This window comes from Dipodomys spectabilis, unplaced genomic scaffold (assembly GCF_019054845.1).
Source record: "Dipodomys spectabilis isolate Male_0828 unplaced genomic scaffold, ASM1905484v1 ptg000145l, whole genome shotgun sequence".
Classification (NCBI taxonomy): domain Eukaryota; kingdom Metazoa; phylum Chordata; class Mammalia; order Rodentia; family Heteromyidae; genus Dipodomys; species Dipodomys spectabilis.
This window is the reverse complement of record NW_024870822.1, coordinates 13,470,674-13,492,450: the sequence shown is the minus strand read 5'-3', so window position 1 is coordinate 13,492,450 and position 21,777 is coordinate 13,470,674. Positions and strand designations below refer to the sequence as shown.

Here is a 21,777-nt window from a genome sequence, read left to right as displayed (position 1 = left end):
GTTGTCAAGGAACAACTAACCTTCTCCATCTTAATTCGACTCTACCGCAGAGCAGAATTGCGCCGGCGTGATGGGAGGAGACCATCGGAAAGGGAGGAATAACTAACAGCGGCATGGCTCACCTGAGACCTGAGGTGCTCTCTAGAGTTTTGAAGGGCGCTTAGCTTCTTATAGCAATGGCACCATTCTTAAGAGCAATATTCTTTGGCTTTTGCCCCTTCCAAAGGGTTCTGTAACATTTCTGGTTCCTCGGTTTAAAAGCAAAAAAAAAAAAAAGGTTGAATTGCAATTAGCCTTTTCCAAAAAAAAATCGGGAATGTATATTGTTGTTATCGTTGGCTCCCCCCCTCTCCCCATGAATTGACTTCCAGGACCAGGAGTCCTCCGCACCCGCCCAAATACCATGGCATTGCGTGCGCCCTGAGCCACCGGATCCTCCCCCTTCCAATGAGACTTTCTGATTGTGTCTACCAACTCTCCTATTAGGAAACCCGTGGGTTGTATGCAGCTATTCCGTTGTATTCTCAACCTCACGCTCCCTCCCCGCGCTTACTCTCACTCTCGCTGGAGGCACACCAGTACCATTCCTCTGAGAAGAAAAAAGCTCACACCTACCCTAAGCGAGTAAGACAATATGCGCAACCCTCCTCTCTCTTAGCAATCACTGTTTCAAACTGGCAAGACCTGGTCATCAGTCTTTGCAAGAATGGAGTCGGTAAAACAAAGGATTTTGGCCCCAGGAACAGAGGGGCTAAAGAATTTTGCTGGAAAATCCCTCGGCCAGATCTACAGGTAAGAGAAAGAAAACCCATGCTTACCTGGGGCTGTTCATGGAAAAAAAAAAACCGTCAGGACCATTTCCGTAAAATCTTGGTTGCTTAGAGAGATTGTAATATGATCGGTAGGTCTTTTTTTGCTGCTCTGATGGAAGAAGGCTGCTCTGGAAACCTGCTTATTAATGCAGGAATGTTACACTAAATGAACCTATCTGTTAGTGCATGTGTTCGTGTATGTGTGCGTGAGAGAGTTTTATTTTGGTACCTGAAGATTCCCATCCTTTCCCACCTAGGACATAGCCTCCTTGAAATTAAGAAATGATTGGTACTTGTTCGAAGAGTTGGTGTGTATGTATTTATTCATTGCAGAAAATTAAATTGCTTTCATGGAGACAAATAACTATCAAAAGCCAACCGTTTAAAAGAAAAATGGACAAGGAATCAGCTTCAAACTACAGTAGAGAATTAGCCATGCAATCTTCCTTTGGTACTGACAGAAGAGGGGTGAAAATATATTGATAATTGACAGCTAAAGTAGTTCCTGTCTCAGAAGCTAAATTAATATGCATATGTTTTCTTATTTATTAAGCATCTTCTAGAAGTCTCTTTCTTGCTTGGGACATGTAACCATGCTGATTGAAAAAAACAACTATAATAATAATAATTGGTCAAAATCACCCTGAAGGTAACAGAAAATATTTTTAAATATTTTATTCTTCTTTTATTGATGCTGCTAGTTATGCTGGAAATTGAAAAAAATTAAATCTTTTCTTGTTTGTTCTGATAACACCATTTTCTTGTTAATGGTAGGGATAAAATCAATGAGAAAGTTCATATACAAAAGGACAAACGACTCCCAGAGAGAACTAATTTTCACACTTGGGAAACCGAAGCCTTTGTAAATTATAAGGCATGTAGAGAAGACGACCCTTGCAATCCCCCGTCTCCCAAATCTCTGCATTTTGGTGGGCTTCACATAAGCACCATCATCCACTCATGCCGCAGTAGATACCGCAGGCGCCCTGCAGTCCCAAAGCCACCCTGCAAAGGGCGTCTCTTTCCCAGCCCAGCTGCTATCAGGTGGTCAGCTCAGGTGCAGAGTCCCGCTTTGCATCTATAGGTATATCAAGACCGTGTAAAAGTATCAAATTGGCTAATTTCTTCCCCTCTCAAAAATTTCAATGATTTTTTTTAAGGCTGGAACTGGACTGCAGCGATATACCTTCACCTAGATGCAAATACCTTCACGAGTTATTCTCAGGTGATGTTTTCTAGAATTTGGGAGTGTTTGAAGGAAGCCTCAGATTCCTTGGCAGCCTCAATAGATCCTGAGCTGTGCAGCCTTGATCTTAAAATTTTATTTGCTTCACTAATGAGAGAGAGAGAGAGAGAGAGAGAGACAGAGACAGAGAGACAGAGAGACAGAGAGAGAGAGAGAGAGAGAGAGAGAGAGAGAGAGAGAGAGAGAGAGCAACTATGACCGTGCCATATTGAAAGGGCACAGTTTTGAAATAATTCTGTGGTGGGTTGGGGAAATAAATCCAAATTGTAAGCCCAGAGGGATCAGGTATTAAAAGAATCAATATCAGGAGACTATACAACTATTCTCTTTCACACACTTTAAAGACTGCAAAATTCCCTTCCTTTTCTCTCTTCCCCAAGGACCAAAGCTCAAAAAGAATTAAATCATATGGGTGGAATCCTGTGAAATACTATGCTCATTTTTCTTAACGTGAAATCTTCTACCTCAGTGTGGCACATCATAGCAAAAGTTCGTGTAGACGCTTTGTCGGGGGGGGGGGGGGTGGCGGGGTGTCTCTCATTCTATGTCTCTGGAAATGAGCACATGAGCTCTTTCTGTGTTTATAATCCAGATAGTAATGACGCCAGGTTGTGGATAATTAATTATTCATGTTCTAGCAGTAGAAAGCTTAGGTGTCGGCCATATGCTGCGGAGGCCTTTGTTTCCAACTGGAGTAAAAAAGGAAAAATAAAATAAAAACGATGTGTAATGGGGGAATTAACATTGATCAGGCACCCTGGGTTTAGAGAAAAAGGAAATAGAGTGCTGGACACTCCGGGAGAGATGCCTCCGCCCTTCTTGGCGGCGTGGCCACTGGCTAAGATAGGCCTCCCCCCACTGGGAGTGGGGTGGGGGCCTGGGGCCTCCTGGGGGAGGGGAATCTCCGCATTCTCACCCCCACTCCCTCCAAAGCTTCAGTTTGGTTGAGAAGGCAGAGGAATCGCTGCACACCAGAGGCTGTGTGGGTTGGAAAAGACCCAGGGCCATTGCCAGAGTCACGAGCCCTAGCGTCTGAGGATGGGGAGCTGTTCACCCAGGAGCCCGGGAGGCCTCGCCCAGCTAACCTGTTCCCTAACAAATTGTAGACCCTGAAAGTTAGGTCAAAGTGGCCAGGATCTAAATAGAGACCCTGGAGGCTGGATCCCAAGATAACAGGGATTAGATGTCTTAGCCTCAAGGTCTAGGAGTTGAGGACTCTGGAGGGAGGGGGAGTAGTGAGTGCTGGGGAGCCCCCGCAGACGCCACAGGGGGGTGGGGGAGAGGCCTCACCACCCCGACTCCTCAGGCAGAGGCAGGGTCAGCGCAATTCTGGTCAGCCTCGACCCGCCTGGGAAAACGAGAATATACAAGTGTTGGGGGTGAGAGGTTGCCTAACCCTGGGTCCCTTTGCCTCCTCCTTAATCTGATCCTCAGGGTGCTGGAGAAGAAGCAGGAGGGTGGAGAGACCATTGAGCTGACTGAGGATGGGAAGCCCCTGGAGGTGTCGGAGAAGAAGGCCCCTCTGTGCGACTGCACCTGCTTCGGCCTGCCCCGCCGCTACATCATCGCCATCATGAGCGGCCTGGGCTTCTGCATCTCTTTTGGAATTCGCTGCAACCTGGGCGTGGCCATCGTGGACATGGTTAACAATAGCACGATCCACCGCGGGGGCAAAGTCATCAAGGAGGTGGGCGACCACCGGCGTGCCCAGACGCCCCCAGCCTCGCACAGCCGCACCCCCTGTTTGTGTACCCCCATTCACCCACTTGGGACGAGGAGGCCTGGGTTTTCTCTAAGCCACTTTCTAGCCTAGCTCTCCCGTCCTCATCTAGGAAGAGGAAATGAGCTCTCCAGCTTGCTGTACATGATTTACTACAAGCTGATGACTGATAGTGCCAATGCAATCTAAGTAGAAATATTTTTTTCCTGTTAGTGGGAAATATAGAGGAACAATTAGTAGCGTATCACTTATACTTCTCCCCGACTTCCTCCAGATTGCACCCATTGTGATTAATCAAACAAAACTAGGGAAGTGAAACGCGTTGTGAGCATGTTTGAGAGAGGCCTCTGGAAGGGTCCGCCTGACTTACCGGGAGAGATACTACATCGCCTGCGAGTCGGGTTCCTAGGGCAGCCAACCACTCCACTACTGTACAGTGCTTGTGTTGGGCAGTGATGCCAAAAGATAGGAGGTCACTTCAAGGTCACAGAAACCCGTTGCTCCTTTTGTATAGGAACATCCAATCCTCCACCCCCAGTAAACTCAGTTAGAAAAGGGCTGAGAAGACAAAATTGAGAACCACAAATTGGGGAAAAAATGCTTTTGGTCTTAAAATGAGCTCAAAAGGAGAGGGGGGGAAATGGTACCAGTTCGTTCCTTCTGCAAGATAGATGAACGATTGCCCCGTTCCGATGCGGATATTCTGCCTCAGTTTCTTTCCAGATTCACTCCACAGAGCTGTTTGGACTCCCCAGCCTTAGATTTGACTTCTAGACCTAGCCCTCACCCACAATCTTGATCCTCTTCCCTCCTCAAATTCGCCAAGTCACCGATTCCAACTCATTTTTGTTCAAACCCATCCCAGAGGTTATAGACAAGGAGTTTTTCGGGGCCTGCAAACCTGCACCTTCCTTTCCCAAAATTAGATCACACGGGATGAATTTCTTTCTGCAAGTCACACCTGCTCAAATGTGCTCACAGCTTTGCCTTGATCAAATGGATCCTGGAGAATCCATCAGAAGGCTCTATCCCGACCTGGCTAAGGGACATCTTAGCGAGCAGTCTGAATTTCCAAAAAAAGGGTCTTAAAGATTCCTCACCCATTTTAAGTTCATGTTAGCAGCCAGGCAGGAATCAGGAAGCGAATCTAGGACGACTGGCTTAGTATTTCCTCATAAAACATTTTCTTCATGAGTACTGCTTTTTGAGCTACGACAGGTTTGTTAGAAACGAAAAACTGAGCCCCAGGAACCCTCCCCTCCCCGCACCTGGGAAATCAAGAAATGCCTTGCATGTTTAGAGTTCTCACCCGCAGAGTGCCCGGGAGGAATCTTCGATTCTGACTCTGCCCACCTCACACCACGGTGTTGTTTTCTTTTTCTTTGTTTTTCTCTCACACCGTAGAAAGCCAAATTCAACTGGGACCCAGAAACCGTGGGAATGATCCATGGTTCCTTCTTTTGGGGCTACATTATCACCCAGATTCCGGGTGGATACATCGCATCTCGCTTGGCAGCCAACAGGTAATGCTGGGATGGGGGGGAAGAGGGGCATGGGGTCGGGTACTGGGGGTTGGTGTTTGTATCCTTCAAAGAAGGCTCCGAGGCCTTTGGGAAATCCTGGGAGAAATCGTCCAGCCCGGGACACACCTACTAGAGGATAGCACGGCAGGTCTCTCCTTCGAGAGCCCCAAAGATTTCGGCTGGGTGAGTTGCCTGCTTGGGGACTGAAGCAGGTTCTCGGGATAGATAGATGGTTGACTTGACGTGTTGTAAGACAGGGTAAGAGCTGAGGCCAGATCTGGAAGTCGACAGCCAGGACGTACTGTTGGGGTCGGGGCAAACGTGGGGACCGAGAGTCACCCGCGCTTCTCCTGGGTGCCCAGCCCTCCGTAGTGCCGAAGAATTCCCGGCCTAGGAGCCCGCCCAGATGGTGCTCAGAATCTACAGGGTGTGTTTCTAAGGAGGCAGGCGGGATTTCAGGCTCCCAGGGTGCGATTCCACCTGTTAATGAGCTCTGTTCCTTCTTGGGGGGAGGAAGGGTGCGGGGTGTGGAAAGGCGTTTCTGCTGCGCCCCGGGGCCTCCCGCCTGGGGCGCGGTGGTCGCTGCCTAGGTCCTAGAGCCGGCTTCCACAAAGCACCTCCCCCCCACCCCCCTAGCATCCACACCTCAAAGCTGGAGCGAAAGGATCCTACAATGACGCTGTCACAGCAGCAAGGCCTGAACAGTGCAGGGCAAGGGGAAGCTTTCTCCCCCACCCCGCGCCTTTATTGTGTGTATTTGGATTAAACAACAACAGCAACCACTAAACCTTACTCTTTCAGTCTTAAGTGTGGACCTAACAATGCACATTTTCTCGCCCGCCCTTAGGGATCTGGCTGATTAGAGACCTCAAAGACTAAGAGACTTGGTTCAGGCTTGTATCTCCCGTGGTAGTGGGAGAAGGCACTAAGCACTGGCAGTTTCCAAGCGTCTTTCTTTATAGCATCTTCTCTCCTTCCTTCCCCGCCCCCCCCCCTCCCCTCCGCCGTCCAGGGTAAGTGCAAGCTCCCAGCTCCAACGCTAGCATCTTGCAGCCAGAGTCCTCTTGTCAGAGACACGTCTTCTAGCCCAGAGTCCCCAGTCCTCCACACGAATTCTGGAAAATTTATTTGAGAGTTTTTTTGGTGCTAGAGTGAGGGCTTGGGAGCTGGATTTCTAAAAGGTCCAGAGGAGAGCCTGTTAGATTAGCGATAATCCTTTTTGAATATCGTCCTTATCTGGCAATTTGGGCTGATTAACACTTAAGCAGGAGATAAACATTTGAATCAACTTAGGATAAAATGACTAGCCATCTAGAGTCCAGTTTTGTGACTCTGATAAAGAAAAATTGACAGTAGGAGAAAAATATGAATTCTATTATTACTAGTTTTGGACAGGTAAATTTTTATATTGACATTTCTATTATAATCACTGCTATCTTTTTATTCCTAACACTTATTGCCTAAAACACAATGAAATATCCAGGAAGGTAGTCCAAAGGTACATATTGGAAATGCTATTAATCAAAGAGATAAAAATCATTCAACCAAGAATTCACCACAGACAACAAAAATAAAATAAAATGACATAAAATGCAATGTGCTGCAATATGTGTTTATAATGGAGGTACCTTTAAGAGTTGTTTCCAAGTCAGAATCTTCAGCTTGCCAAAAGCTAAAATGCTAACCTGTTCCTGCCAGGAAAACTCACCGGGGATGTTCTTTCCTTGGTGACTCTGTGGGGTGGGGTCAATAGACAGATTTTCCTCATTTAAACTAAGGCTAGCTTGCTGCTATCCTTTATTTCACATTCAGCACTGAAAAGAAAAATGGTGAGTAAGGTTTTAAATTGATTTAACTTAATTCTCCTCAAAGAAAAGATTTTAATATTTTTATTTGGGTCCAAATTCACTTTACCTTTAAATGAATATTCAAAGGAGAGGGACTTAATAACTTCATGCACATTGTATGTGTATTGTCTTACTTGTTAAAATTTTGTGGTGAAATATTATTTATCCTATGAAAATTTCATGGTCTCATATCTGAGAATTTTTATATAGTTTCTCTCCTTTAAAAGATATAGCAGACCATTACAAATACATTTGAAGCTTACTCTGAAAATAAGTTTTAAACACATAGAACATCTGACTATGAAAGTAAGAAAAATACATTAGGGATACGGCTGTGCATGGTGACTTATACTTGTAATTCCAGATTCTCCAGGGCCAGAAATCATAAGGATATGGTTCAAGACAAGCACCTGTTTTTTCAAGCAACATCCCTGTCTCTGTCAAGTAAAGGCTCAAATGGTTGAGCCCTTGCCTAATAAGTAAGGCCCTGAGTTCAATTCCCAAAATTACCAGAAAATAAAACCATAAAATCATAAATAATGCAATCATTCAAATGTACCTCTTATTACCATGCTGTGGATCTCCAATTGATCCTAGAATTATACATCAGAAAGCTTAGGAAATTTTATACTAGAAACCTTTCTATAACTGAAAATATGATATATTTATAGAATTGGTTTACAATGTACATTTCCTATTGTGATGGATTTTTACTCCAAAACAGTATAAAACAACCTAGCATAACAAATCTTTCACCTACAAGCACTGCATGGCCATTCATATAAACTACTCCATATAGGTAATTTAATAGTAGAAGGCAATTTCCCTTGGGTGGAGTTCTGGGGCATATTCTTTTCTCTGTTGTTGGGAAAGAAGCTCACGCTGGAAACTGTTTGCCATCATTGCTATGGCACAGAGGAACTTGAGTTGTGTGGAGAGAGTTCCTCAGGAGAGACAGGCTCCTGATTCTACTTCCTGACAAATTTCTCAATGAAAAAGAAACAGCCATGATTTGGCTTTTCTACTTTTATTAAGTACAAAGAGATCCCACTCTGGGTTAGAAGACAGATTCTAAGTCTTCTTTCTATTAAAGTCTAAGTGCTTTTGTTTTGTGGCTCACCGAGAGGAAGAGTTGGGGGAGGGGAGCAAAGATCTCTTACAACCGTTGTCCTTTGTCTTTTCTTAAGAGTTCCTGCATGTCATAGGAGGAGAATAGGAAGACAAAGGCAGGTTCCTTTTTAGCAATCTACAATGTTTTAAGATGAGAGAATATTTACTGTTGTAATGAAGAGACTGTAATTTTCTTTTAAATACAAGTCAGGGAGTTAATTGTAATTAAAATTTTGCAAATATTGAATTCCTTATGATTGTTTTGCCATGCACTTGAATTTCTGAAATGAAATTGAGCACGGCATTTGATTATGAGAGACATTTATTATTTATTTGTTTATTTATTATTTTGCCAGGGACATAATGATAAATGGATTGACATAACAAAGGAAATTTGATCAACACTATGGTTTTAATCTGTAACAGTATACATACAAAAACTATCATCTTTATCTAGTGTATTACATACATCCTATGCAAACTTTCTTCCCTACCTCATTCCTGTGGTATTTTCTTTGTGCTGTTTTAATTTTTACACGGCACTTATCACCAATATTTTGCTTCTTTATATTTTTGTCTAGTGTCTTCTTTCTCCTAGTAAATGTAAGTTGCATGAATCCAGATAGTTTTGACCATATATATATATATGTGTGTGTGTGTGTGTGTGTGTATATATATATACATATATATGCATGCATTATTCTATTGCTAGTATAGCCTGGTACATGGTATTTATTGAATTAATTAAATGAACATTACAGTAAGATATTTGGGATCTTAATAGCAGTAAGACTTGAGCTTTAAAGCCAAACTATGTGAGTTTAGAATGACCAGTTGTTCCTTAATAACTGAATAGCACAAGTTATAATTCAGTCTCTTTGGTCCTTGGCTTAGGTTTCTGTAAATAGCAGTGTACCCATTTCACATTTCTGCTCAGTAGGAGATATGCATAAAATCTTTTCATGTGCTCAGTAGTAGGTAACTATCAGATGCTGTCATTCATTATTGTGAATACACTTGTAAATTTAGAAATGAAACTATTGTTCAGACAAAAATTTTCTAAATCTCATTTGAAATATTTTGAGGAGTTATCTTAGATATATTTTTAGTCAAGAGTAGTGATAGCAATTCAGTGCAGAAAATCTTTAAATTATAGCCAGGCAGAAGTATACTTAGAAAAGTTAATTTTAGATTTGTCTGTTGTAAGCTTATGGTTTTATTTTTCCATTATACCTGTTCTTTAGTCAAGGTGTTTGAAAATACAACGTTTTGTTCAGATATTTCTTGCATTTTTAACTCAATGTTGGTAATGAAGAAATATTTATGTATATATGCATGTATGTGTGTATATATTTAAAGAAGAGTCTGAGAATTACATTTGGCTGGAGTGTATAGTAACCTCCCCTAACAGGAACCCAAGTTAAACCTGCAGAGGGCTCATCTATTCCAACCTGCCCATTTTACAAACTAGAATAGGAAGTAGAGAATGAGAGGTGCTGATTTTTCCATCCTCCCCACGGAATGGTGGCTAGAGTTCAGGTGTATTGTGATGTGTGACTACAAGCTACTCCTGCACTGAATCTTTGCTTAACATTGGCTGCTGAATTGTTAACACATGTTTCAGTAACACGTTAAGCCATCTGCTCTCTGAATGGATGACCACAATCTATCATTCACTAAATCCAGGGGAGAAATCCATGAATTAAGAGACAAAAGCCTATAGTAGACCCAAGAGATCCTTAAGAGTTTTTGTTTTTGTTTGGTTTGTGTTGTCACACACACTTACTTATGTGTACATACTTATGTGTACATAGCTCCCATATGATATTTACTTACATCACGAGTGATCCTGTTCTTTTACTCTGTAATGGACAAAACTCCACATTTTGATGATAGCCTATACAAGTGGTAGGATAATTAACAGGAAAATACATGGTGCTTAGGACTATTTCCCTCCTCAGCATTTTTTCTAGCTTGAGCTTCTGGAAGATAGTAGAGATTAGAGTAAGACTGAGGGTAGTTTAGACTTTTTGCTGGTTAAAAAAAAAAAGAAGGGGGGCTCGGAAGGTGGCTCAGTGGAAGAGCGCTTGCCTTGCATGCCTGAGGCCCTGGGTTCGATTCCTCATAAGCAAAAAGAAAAAAGCTGGAAGTGGTGCTGTGGCTCAAATGGTAGAGTGCTAGCCTTGAGCTGAAGAGCTGAGGGACAGTGCCCAGGCCCAGAGTTCAGGCCCCATGACCAGACCAAAAAAAAAAAGGTATTATTTTTCCTTGGGAATTTCAACAACATAATTCAATCACTCTTCTGAAATACAGAAGGAAGTAATGTTTTCTTAAAGAAGTGGAAGTATCTAAATACATGATTTAAAAATTAATGTGCATTTTTATTTGTAAAATAAAATTTGGCCAATTCCAGGTAAATATTCTGGTTTTACTGATTATAAAACCAACATCCCATGAATTTGATTTTTAAAGAAAGATTTAAAAAATGACACTTTAAGTGTAAGATCTTTTCATTTTAGGCTCAGAAATAGTTTTTTTTTTCTGCTTCATCTCTTTTTCCTTCACAGAAATCAAACAATACAAATGTGCTTAATATATATATTGGAATAAGCCTTGGAAGAGATTTCCTAAGACATATAGCTAAGTGCGCGCGCGCACACACACACACACACACACACACACACACACCAATATACACTCTGTATTGATCTATAATTTTTCCTCTCTACTTATCTATTGCAAGAAGGGGTTTCTTAACTCTTTCAGTGAAAATATTGCAAATTTCTTTCATCAGAAAATAATTCAGACTGAATATAAAACTTGCTACAGAAGGCCACCATCACCCCTGGTTGAAATTATATGCAGTCACCTCTCCTTTTAAAGCCAGAGATGTTTCTTTCTATCACACTCATTTAGCTGCTTATCAGAACTATAGTTTCCTTCTCATTGTGGGCTCTATAGCTCTATAGATCAGGTATCTGGATTAATGGAACCTACATTTTTTTCTGACAAAAGAAAGTATCCTTTACCACAGATGAATGATGAATGCATACATATATACATATGAATGTGTGTATATATATATATGAACGCGTGTGTGTGTGGTGTGGTGTGTGTGTGTGTGTGTGTGTGTGTGTGTGTGTGTGTGTGTGTGTGTGTGTGTGTGTGTAGGGAGAAATCTTCACATGTTTTGCTGGGGAGAGCTTTTCTTTCTTTCATTCTTCATTCCTGTCTGTCACCCCTCCCTTGCTGTGATTTCTGCTGCTGCAGCATTCCACGCCTGCAGTGCAGAGGCAGCTTCTGGAAAAGAGGGCTATGATTTCACAGGAGTGAGTCAGGTGGGCAGCTGGTACAGCAATTCTTCCATTGCCATATGCCACCACTGGGGCATTCTAATTTCTCTGTCATGAGTGATGAAGTCATTTTTACAGCTTAATGATGTACCAAGGGACACAGGGAGCTGGCTTGTGCCTGGGTAGTCCTTTTTTAATATGGGAATGGGACATCAGATGTGACAAAGGGAGGCACCCAGACCCTGATTTGATTAGATTAAATAGATTAAACAGACTGGATCAGTCTACTCCTGCAGACCTCTAGGAGAGGATTAGTTCCCACCTGGGGTGAGGAACACTAGACAAGCCACAGTCAAATGGAAATTCATTGATTGAACTTAGGAAAAATGGATATCGTCAGAATAAATGGCATGTCACCCATATTCCTGTCACTTTATCAGGGAAATCCTTTTGGGCTAGAGCTGATTCTCCAGGGTGTTTGTTGCTACAAGACATAGATAGGAATATAACTGAGAATTTCACAGCTAAGCCAGTTTGGACAGCTTTGGATGTGAATCGCTCAGCAGTTTGTGGTGCAGGTTCTCAGCAGTGGTTTTAGTTGCTCTTCCAAACATTTTTAGACTAAAGTGCGGAAAAACCAGGAAGCCAATTCAATGCCAGTGCAACACAGAAGAGACAGGTAAAATGAGTGGCAATCAGTGCACACACAAAGACTTTCCAGGCAATGTGGAACACATCGTTCAGCGATAAAATGGCCTTCTTTCTTAAAAGTAGAGTGTTAGTGAGTTAGTGAGGATAGGAAGGGAGAGGATATGAGTTATAAATCATCTTTCTAATTACTGTACGGTTCATTTGAGGAGGCATTTGTATTCAGAATGGAATAATAATTACATATATCTATCACTTTAGTTTTTATGTATACTCTCTTCCTTACAATCATCCTGAAAGACATGCATCAAGATGCCTCTTTTACTCTAAAAACTGAACAGAGAATTATTTGACTTATTTTCTTTATGCTTCTTTTGCTCAAGGCTAGCACTCTGCCACTTGAGCCACAGCGCCACTTCCAGCCTTTTCTGTTTATGTGGTGCTGAGGAATCGAACACAGGGCTTCATGAATGCTAGGCAAGTACTCTACCACTAAGTCACATTCCCAGCCCCAACCTAATTTCTTAAGTACTTAAGAAAATAAAAGGAAGAGTTAGGGCATATAAACCAGGATGTCTTATTTTCAGTTATAGTCTGCATTACTAAAGGATATTTTGTAGTCGGTTAGCTACTATATTATCCAATTCTAAGATAGATCCATAGCAAAGAGAATAGAAGTATGGAATAATTCTAAGCTTTTATATTTTCTATTATTAAGTCTTTTGATCAAGGACCAAACTTGAAATATCTGCAATGGTGCAAACTATTTTGAGAACACTAGTGCTGTAAAACCTACTTGTTTGTGTCAAATTAAAACTATGATAGAGTATTAAAATTCATGTGAATATTAAGATGTTTCCACATAATCTATTCCTTTGTATATTTTCAAGTATTTTAAGTATGTTACATTCTAGCGTTTTTGTAATTTATCATCAGATTAAACAAAAATGCTGGTTATCAAGAAAGCATAATAAAATATGCACAATTACATAAAATACTATAGTGGTTGACATTAAAAGCATACTCTATCACATCTGAAGCCTGACCTTGTAGTTTATACTAGAGAGGAGAGGCTCAGACACCTTGTTTTCATATATATATATATATATATATATATATATATATACACATAGATAGATAGATAGATAGATAGATAGATACTGTACATGAGTAAGGTAATGAGTACATTTCCTATTGAGCATTGTTACCACCTCCTTTGTTTTCCCTTACCATCCCTTAACTCCTCACCTCCCCAATCCACCCCGCCCTGCCCAAGTTGTAAAGTTCACTTTCAACATAGTGTCTTGTACATCTCATTGTTACAGTGAGTCATCCTGTATGCTTATTTCCGCATTTTGTTATTTTCCTTCCATCCCCAAATTATAAAAATCTATATACAAGATGCAGGATACCAGAATCAAATACAGTGAAAACAAGGGTTATAACATGGGGGAAGAACATACGAAAGAAGCAAAAAAAAATCACATAGTACATTATATATACATTAAAAACAACAGCAAGAAAGATAAAATCTCTTGTCAGACACCTTGCTTTCTATGCTGTGGTCAATACAGCAGATTAAATGTTGTTTGGAGGTCTTGGCCAGAATGGGCCATGTGTTTGAACTCAGCAGCTATCCCAAAAATTCCATCCCATGATTGTAATCTTCACTCATTTGGTACAAATATTGTTTTTTAGAACTGATAGGATACTAGAACCAGAATTGTATTTTATCTACTTCATGGGCTCAAGAAAAGTAAATAGTTTATCTTGCCCATGTAATTGTAACGGTATTTTCACAATTAAAAAAAATAAGAAAAAAAAAGAAAAGTAAATAGTCAACTCATTAAAAAGAGTTATTGAGGTAAACAATGTTCTAGGAAGAAAGTTTGGTTGTCATCGAGGTATATTTCAGGAAGGATCTTTTCTTTAAGGCCTTGGCAAAAAGTAATTAATGCTCATTTCCTATAGACAAAGCAGTCTATGAATATCATGGGGATTGAGGAAATGAAGACCTGGATTCCATTCTCCAAGGAACACAATAGAAAAAGTGGTAGATCACATGATCTCTTCAGTTATAAATAGATCTACACAGCTTTAGTATCAGCCATTAAAGGAGATCAGTCAGGAAAGAAGAGGTGTGTGTATATGTGTGTGTGTGTGTGTGTGTGTGTGTGTGTGTGTGTGTGTGTGTGTGTGTGCATGTGTGTTTGTAGAGGAAAAAGTGAGAAAGAAAGGAAGGAATAAAAAAATTAGGGTACTATAGCAGGAGAGATTTAGAAAAGGCTGTCAGATTCTTAAAATTATTGAGATAGTTTAGATGGAATCCTGGAGTAGAGATCAAGAGACTTTTGTATCTCCACCAATCATGCAAGACTGCTGTATGGGGGAGAGAATTCCCATTGCAATTGTTCATGCATACTACGCAGCTAGGACTTCAGTAAGACATGGAACAACTCTGCATCCATAATCTCAGAAATAATATAATCAGGGCAAAATCATTCTGGAAGGAAAGGGTAAAGAATAATCATTCTCTGGAAACTACAACCAAGAATGGGAAATTTCTCTACAGTAACAACAATCATTTAGAAATCATTTCCTATGATGCAGATACTGTTTCCTTTCATAATTGGGTTGAAGTGGAGAGATTTATCATTTCCATTTTACAGACTGAAAAAACAAGGCTTAGGCAATGTGAGTGATGACTACTTGCCCAAGGTCATACCTAACAAGTTATTAAGAGCTGGAATTTGAATTATCTCAGATTATAGAACTTGTATTTCTAATTAATACTAGGTTGAGCTGTGGAATTGCCCTCAAAAAAGAGCATGACACTTATTCTTTCAATCTGATCAGTGAGGTCAGTGGAAATGGCGCCAAAGAATTTCTTTTTTTTAAACTGAATTTCAGTTTGTATTGTTAAAGTCAAGTTCTCTTTCAGCAAGTAGTTCTATCTTACCCTTTCCCCTCTCCTCCACAGTGAAAACTTACACTGCCATATCCAGTTCTATGTATTCTAGTTGAATACTCCCATATCTTTGTCTTTTGTGTTGACCCGGAACAAGGCTTCATATTGCTAACGAATAAATCTCACATCAAGACTAGAAAGCCAATTTATCACCAGGAAACTTGTTAGAAACACAATTCTTAGGCTTCCACAGACCTACTGAACCAGAAGTGGATGCCTGGAAATTCCCATTTTAAGAAGCCCTTGGCTTATAGGAAATAGTGGTGCTAAATGTTTTATAATTTTGAACATTTTTTTTCACATGCAGTTCTCCTACTTTTTCCTTTTTCTTATTGACATCTAGATTTTCTTTACAAGATGCACATCTCTTCAAAAATAAGCAGCTGTATTTTTAAACTACTAACTTCAAAACATAAGAAACAGTGACAGAACTCTACTGTCACACTCATTGCTACTACTGTCCCTCATTCCAGTAGGCTTTCATTTTATAAAGGGTTTTTTTTTTTTTTTTTTGGTATTTTATCTGCTGCTTCTACTTTAAGTAATTATTTATGTATTTATTTCTTATCATTGTAAATTAACTTCACAAATGATTTCTTTTTCAATATATATTTTTATTATAAAGATACTGTACAGGAGGGTTACAGTTACATGACTAAGGTAATGAGTACATTTCCTATGCAGCATTGTTACTGCCTCCTTTGTTTTTCCCTTACCATCCCTTCACATCTCACCTCCCCAATCCCCCCATTCTCCCACAAGTTGTAAAGTTCACTTTTAACATAGTGTCTTTTACATCTCATTGTTACAAAGGGTCAACCTGTATCTTTATTTCAGCTTTTTGTTATTTCCCTTCCTCTCCCCAAATTAGAATACTGTATATACAAGATGCAGGACACCGGAATCAAATACAGTGAAAACAGGGGTTATACCATGGGTGAAGAACATACAAAAGAAACAACAAAAAATCATATAATACATTATAAGTACATTCAAAACAACAGCAACAAAGATAAAACCTTTTGTGATTTGGGTTTCATTTCACTTAGCATAATCTCATATGGTCATATGTACATAGCTTTTGACCTTTTCTGCTTGCCAAGACATATACTAGTTATTGCAAATAAGAAAACCATGGGACCTATGTTTCTTTGGGCCTGGTTTACTTTACTTAGTATAATTTTTTCCAAGTCTTTCCATCTCCTAACAAATGGGGAAGTGTCATATTTTCTTGATCCATTCATCTACTGAAGGGAATCTGGTTGGTTCCAGATCTTCGTTAGCCATACAACAGACAAGGGTTTCATGTCTAAAATATACTTAGAACTCAAAAAAATTAAATCCCCCAACAACAAATACTCAAAGAAACAACCGCCCCATTAATAAGTGGGCTAAAGACTTAAAGAGAAACTTCTCTGAAGAGAAAATAAAAATGGCCAATAGACAGGTGAACAAATGCTCAACTTATCTAGCCATAAAAGAAATGCAAATCAAAACAACATTGAGATTCCACCTTACCCCAGTTAGAATGGCTAAAATCAAGAAATCTAATAACAACAGATGCTGGAGGGGATGTGGCCCAAAGGGAAACTGACTGCATTGTTGGTGGGAGTGTAAACTTGTTCAAGCAGTTTGGAAAGCAGTATGGAGGTTCCTTAAAAGTCTATACATAGAGCTCCCCTATGATACAGCAATCCCACTTTTGGGCATTTACCCAAATGATCACAAACAGGCTATACTAAAGCTACCGGCAGAACTATGTTTATCACAGCATTATACACCAAAGCTAAGATACTAAGATAGGGATTTCTTTATGGTATTTCTTTTCTTTTTTCTTCCTCTTCCCCCCCTCTTCTCCTCCTCCCTCCTCCTTCCTCCTCTTTCTCCTCCCTCCTCCTCCTCCTCCTCTTCCTCCTCCCTCCTCCTCCTCTTCTTCCTCTTCTTCTCCTTCTCCTTCTTCTTCTCCTTCCTCTTCGTCGTCGGTGGTGGGGCTTGATCTCTTGGCCTGGGCACTGTCCCTTACCTCAGCTCAAGGCTAGCATTCTACCACTTGAGCCACAGCACCACTTCTGATTTTCTGGTGGTTAGTTGGAGATAAGATTCTTATGGACTTCCCTTGCCCAGGCTGGCTTTGAACTATGATCCTCAAATCTCAGCCTCCTGAACAGCTAGGATTATGTGTTTCTATGCACACATATCATGTAATTAGATCTAATTTGTCCCCAATCTTTTTTAAATATGTATTTTTATTGTAAAGATATTGTACAGATGGGTTACAGTTACATGAGCAAGGTAATGAATCCATTGTTAACCCCTACTTTATTTTTCCCCTACCAACCCTTCCCTCCTCACCTCCTCAACTCCTCCCCACCCTCACAAAGTTGTAAAGTTCATTTTCAACATAGTGTCTTGTACATCTCATTGTTACAATGGGTCATCCTGTATCCTCACTTCAGCTTTTTGTTATTTCCCTTCCCCTCCCCAAATTAGAAAAATGTATGTACAAGATGCAGGACACGGGAATCAAATACAGTGAAAACAGGGGTTATACGATGCAGGAAGAACATACCAAAAAAAATCACATTGTACATTATAAGTACATTTGGGGAGTGGAAGGGAAAAAACAAATTGTTTAAATAGGGATACAGGTTGACCCATTGCAACAATGAGATGTACAAGACACTATGTACAAGAACTTTGCAATTTAGGTGGGGGGTGAAGAAGTAGGGGGAAGGGAGGGATGATGTAGTTGTGGAGATGGGAGGGAAGGGATGGGAGGGGAAAAACAAAGGAGTAGGCAACAATGCTTGATAAGAAATGTACTCATTACCTTGTTCATGTGATTGTAACCCCTCTGTATAGTATTTTTATAATAAAAATTATTTAAAAATAAATAAAAAGAACAACAAGAAAGATAAAATCTCTTATGTCCCTATCTTGGGGTTCATTTCACTTAGCATCAGGTTATATGATAATATGTACATAGCTTTTGACCTCGTCTGCTTGTCCTAGACATATACCAGTTATTGTAGATAAGGGAAACCATGGGATCTATGTTTCTTTGGGTCTGGCTTACTTCACTTAATATAATTTTTTCCAAGTCTTTCCATTTCCTAACAGATGGGGTGTTGTCATTCTTTCTGCTGTAGGCATAAAATTCCAATATATATATATTATTGATCCATTCCTTTACTGAGGGGCATCTGGGTTGGTTCCATATCTTAGCTATGGTAAATAATGCTGCAATAAACATAGTTGTACGTGTAGCTTTAGTATAGTCTTGTTTGTGATTATTTGGGTAAATGCCCAAAAGTGGGATTGCTGAATCATAGGGGAGTTCTATGTATCGTCTTTTGAGGAACCTCCATACTGCTTTCCTGAGTGATTGAACCAATTTACACTCCCACCAACAATGCAGTCAGATTCCTTTTTGGCCACATCCTCTCCAGCATCTGTTGTTATTAGATTTCTTGATTCTAGCCATTCTAACTGGGGTGAGGTAGAATTTCATTGTTGTTTTGATTTGCATTCCTTTTATGGCTAGGGAAGTTGAACATTTCTTCATGTGTCTATTTGACCCCAATCTTAATAGGTTTCCTTATTATATTTTTATGCATGCAAATAAAGCACATTGATTATAATTGCCTCCATATCATTCTCTTTGTCCCTCCTATGGGTTCTCCTCCTAAGCTCTCTGCTTTATGCTCATGTCATTTGTTTATGTATATGTGTATGTGCATCTAAGTTCACGTATGAGAGTGAACATTCAATACTTCTCTTTCTCATCTTAGCTCTCTGTTTCAATACATTTAAAAATTATGTGTAAATATGACATTTTCTTTTTCTATTCATTGGTCAATGGCACCAAATCTGAATGCATAGGTTGGTTATGGTGAACAGTGCTGCTGTAAATATGGCGAGCTGTTATCTCTATGTATGCTGACTACATTCTTTGCATATATATCCAGGACCAACATATGAGGGTTATATAGTAGGTCTGGTGTTTGAGTTTCTTGAAGAACCACAAAACTGATTTCCATAATGGCTGCACTAATTTACATTCCTGCCAATCATGTATTTGACACTCTTAGTAGTGGTTATTACTATGTTTACTGATGCTAGTTAAAGATAATAGGGCTTAGTGATTAGACATTCTGAGCCATCAACCAGATGGAGCAAATACAAAGGCCTTCATCTTACTCTCTTATTTGTATATCATGGAAAATTATTTCAACCCACGGTGCCTTGGTGACTCCAGTTGTGAAACAGGGAATAGCAAAGGAACCTTTCTAATAATGTTTCTAGATTAAGATGAGAATCTAGAAGTGGCAAGGATTCTCCACCCATTCAGCATTTATTGATCATTGTTATGCTTTGCTTCATACTTTTGGGTTAGCTTTTAATGTGCCAGACAGAAGGCTTTCATGTCATTTCACAACAGTCTTTGGAGATATAATACACTGAGCATTGCTGTCCAAGTTCTATTTTTTCTTCTTTTTTTTCCTGGTCCTAGGGCTTGAACTCAGGGTCTGGGCACTGTCCCTGAGCCTCTTTGTGCTCAAGGCTTGTGCTCTACCACTTGAGCCTCAGTGCCACTTCCAGCTTTTTCTAAGTAGTTCATTGGAGATAAGAGTCTTCCAGACTTTTCTGCCTGGGCTGGCTTTGAATGGTGATCTTCAGATCTCAGCCTCCTGAGTAGTTAGGATTACAGGCGTGAGCCACTGGCACCCAGCTTCTAATATCTTTTAACTGCTTAGGATGTCCTCCACACTCTTCTTTATTTGTGTTTTATGTAATAGTGCATTGGTTTTGATAATATTTTGGAGATGAAGCACATACTCAAAGTCTCTTCAGTGATAAGTGCAGAGAAGAAATTAGAACCCAGAAGATCTAGCCTCTGCTGAAACCACTGTTTCCCCACCCACTATGTTTTTATTAGTAACAGTTAATTGTAATTCAAGAGGTTTTACTTTGATGTGTTCATTTATGCGTATGCTACATGTTGATTAGATTCACTCTCTTCATCACTCTCTCCCTTATTCTTACTTCTTCTTTCGCAAACCAATCTTTAAAAGCCACATTTGTTTCATTTTCACACATGTAAATACAGTATGTTAACCATATTCTCCCTCCTTCACCCTCTCCATTCACTTGTCCCTCTACACCCTGCACAGGACCTGTTTTATATTCTTGTTATTCTTCTCTTTTTACATGTGTGCCAATTGTTAAAGTGACTTCACTCACAATGCTGTTTCACATATATACCTGCAGTATTTTTTTTTATCAGATTGAAGCCTCATTTACTCGTTTTCCCCATTTTTCCTACCCCATATTATTCAACAGCCTTCATGAGTTTCATTTAGCCATCTTCATTCACAGATATATTATCTTTTGTTATTGTTTAGCCTTTACCAGCCTTTCTCCCCTCTCCCTATGTATATTCATTTCCATCTCTATCTTTGAATTTAGAGATATACAAACATATGTATGGATATACATAGATGATATATAATTCTGTATATGTTTGCATATGTGTTTGTTTTTTATTTAGGTTTTAACAACTGAATATGAGAGAAAACACCTATTTGTCATTCTCAATCTGGGTTATTAGCTTAACATTATAATCTCCATCTCTGTGTGTTGCTTTGTGAATGATGTAATTTAACATGGCTTCACTTTTTTTTAGGGTCAATGTATTTATGTGCCACACTTTCATGATCCATGTATCAGTTGTAGGGAATCTTGACTGTTTCTATAGCTTCAATATTGTGAATAGTGTATCCTGAAGTCTTTTGGTTAAATGCTCAAGAGAGAAATCACTGGATCATATGGTAGTATTGATACTACTAATACTAATTTCCATAGTGGTTACTGACTAGTTTGCATTCCAACGATGTATGTAGGTTCATTTATCCAGAATCTTTATCAGTATTTATTACTATTTGTGTTCTTGATGTTGATCATTCTGACTCAAAAATCTCAATAGTGTTTTGATTTATGGCTAGGTATGTTGAACATTTACTCACATATTTTTTTGGTCATTTGTACTTCTGTTTTCAAGAAATGTCTGTTCTGTTTATTTGCTCACTTCTCCACGAGGTTCTTGATTTGGGGAGAGTTTTAATTTTTTAACCATTACACAATTCTACTCTCTCTTTTCTGTTAAAGTTATGCAAACGTTTTTTATACAGTTATGCAAACTCTTATTATAACTATTAGTGGGTATTAGTTGTACAAATTAATGTTTATCACTGTTACTTCTTTCAATTAATTTTTATTGGCACACAAGCTCTTTTAATGATGACATTTTCATTCATACATACAATGTATACTACCAATCTACCCTCCCCATCCTTCTCTTGTATTTACCTATCTCTTAAAATCATTTCAACAGGATTTTTCTTTTGTGTTCTTTCCAGAAGTATTTGGACCGTATTCATTCTCATTAACTCTCCCCATATACCTCTTTCAGATGATTTCTGCCCCTTAGCAGAGCCTGTTTTGTTTTCACTGTGACATTTCTATGGATGATTATGGATGGGGAAGTAGAGGAGGTGCTCTATAAATATAACCTTTGTCCCCTGGCATGAAATAGACTCTAGCAAAGGTT

General features: G+C 39.7%; 1 protein-coding gene across 1 annotated transcript in view; it reads left to right on the top strand.

Annotated features, from left to right (window-relative positions):
• The first annotated feature begins 706 nt into the window (after window positions 1-706).
• The window catches only part of Slc17a6 (solute carrier family 17 member 6), a 40,869-nt gene continuing 19,798 nt past the window's right edge, over window positions 707-21,777 (top strand). Inside the window, exons 1-3 of the mRNA XM_042691624.1 lie at window positions 707-792; window positions 3,493-3,745; window positions 5,183-5,301. Of these exons, the coding sequence (XP_042547558.1) occupies window positions 707-792; window positions 3,493-3,745; window positions 5,183-5,301 (458 nt within the window). The remainder of the gene's footprint in view (window positions 793-3,492; window positions 3,746-5,182; window positions 5,302-21,777) is intronic.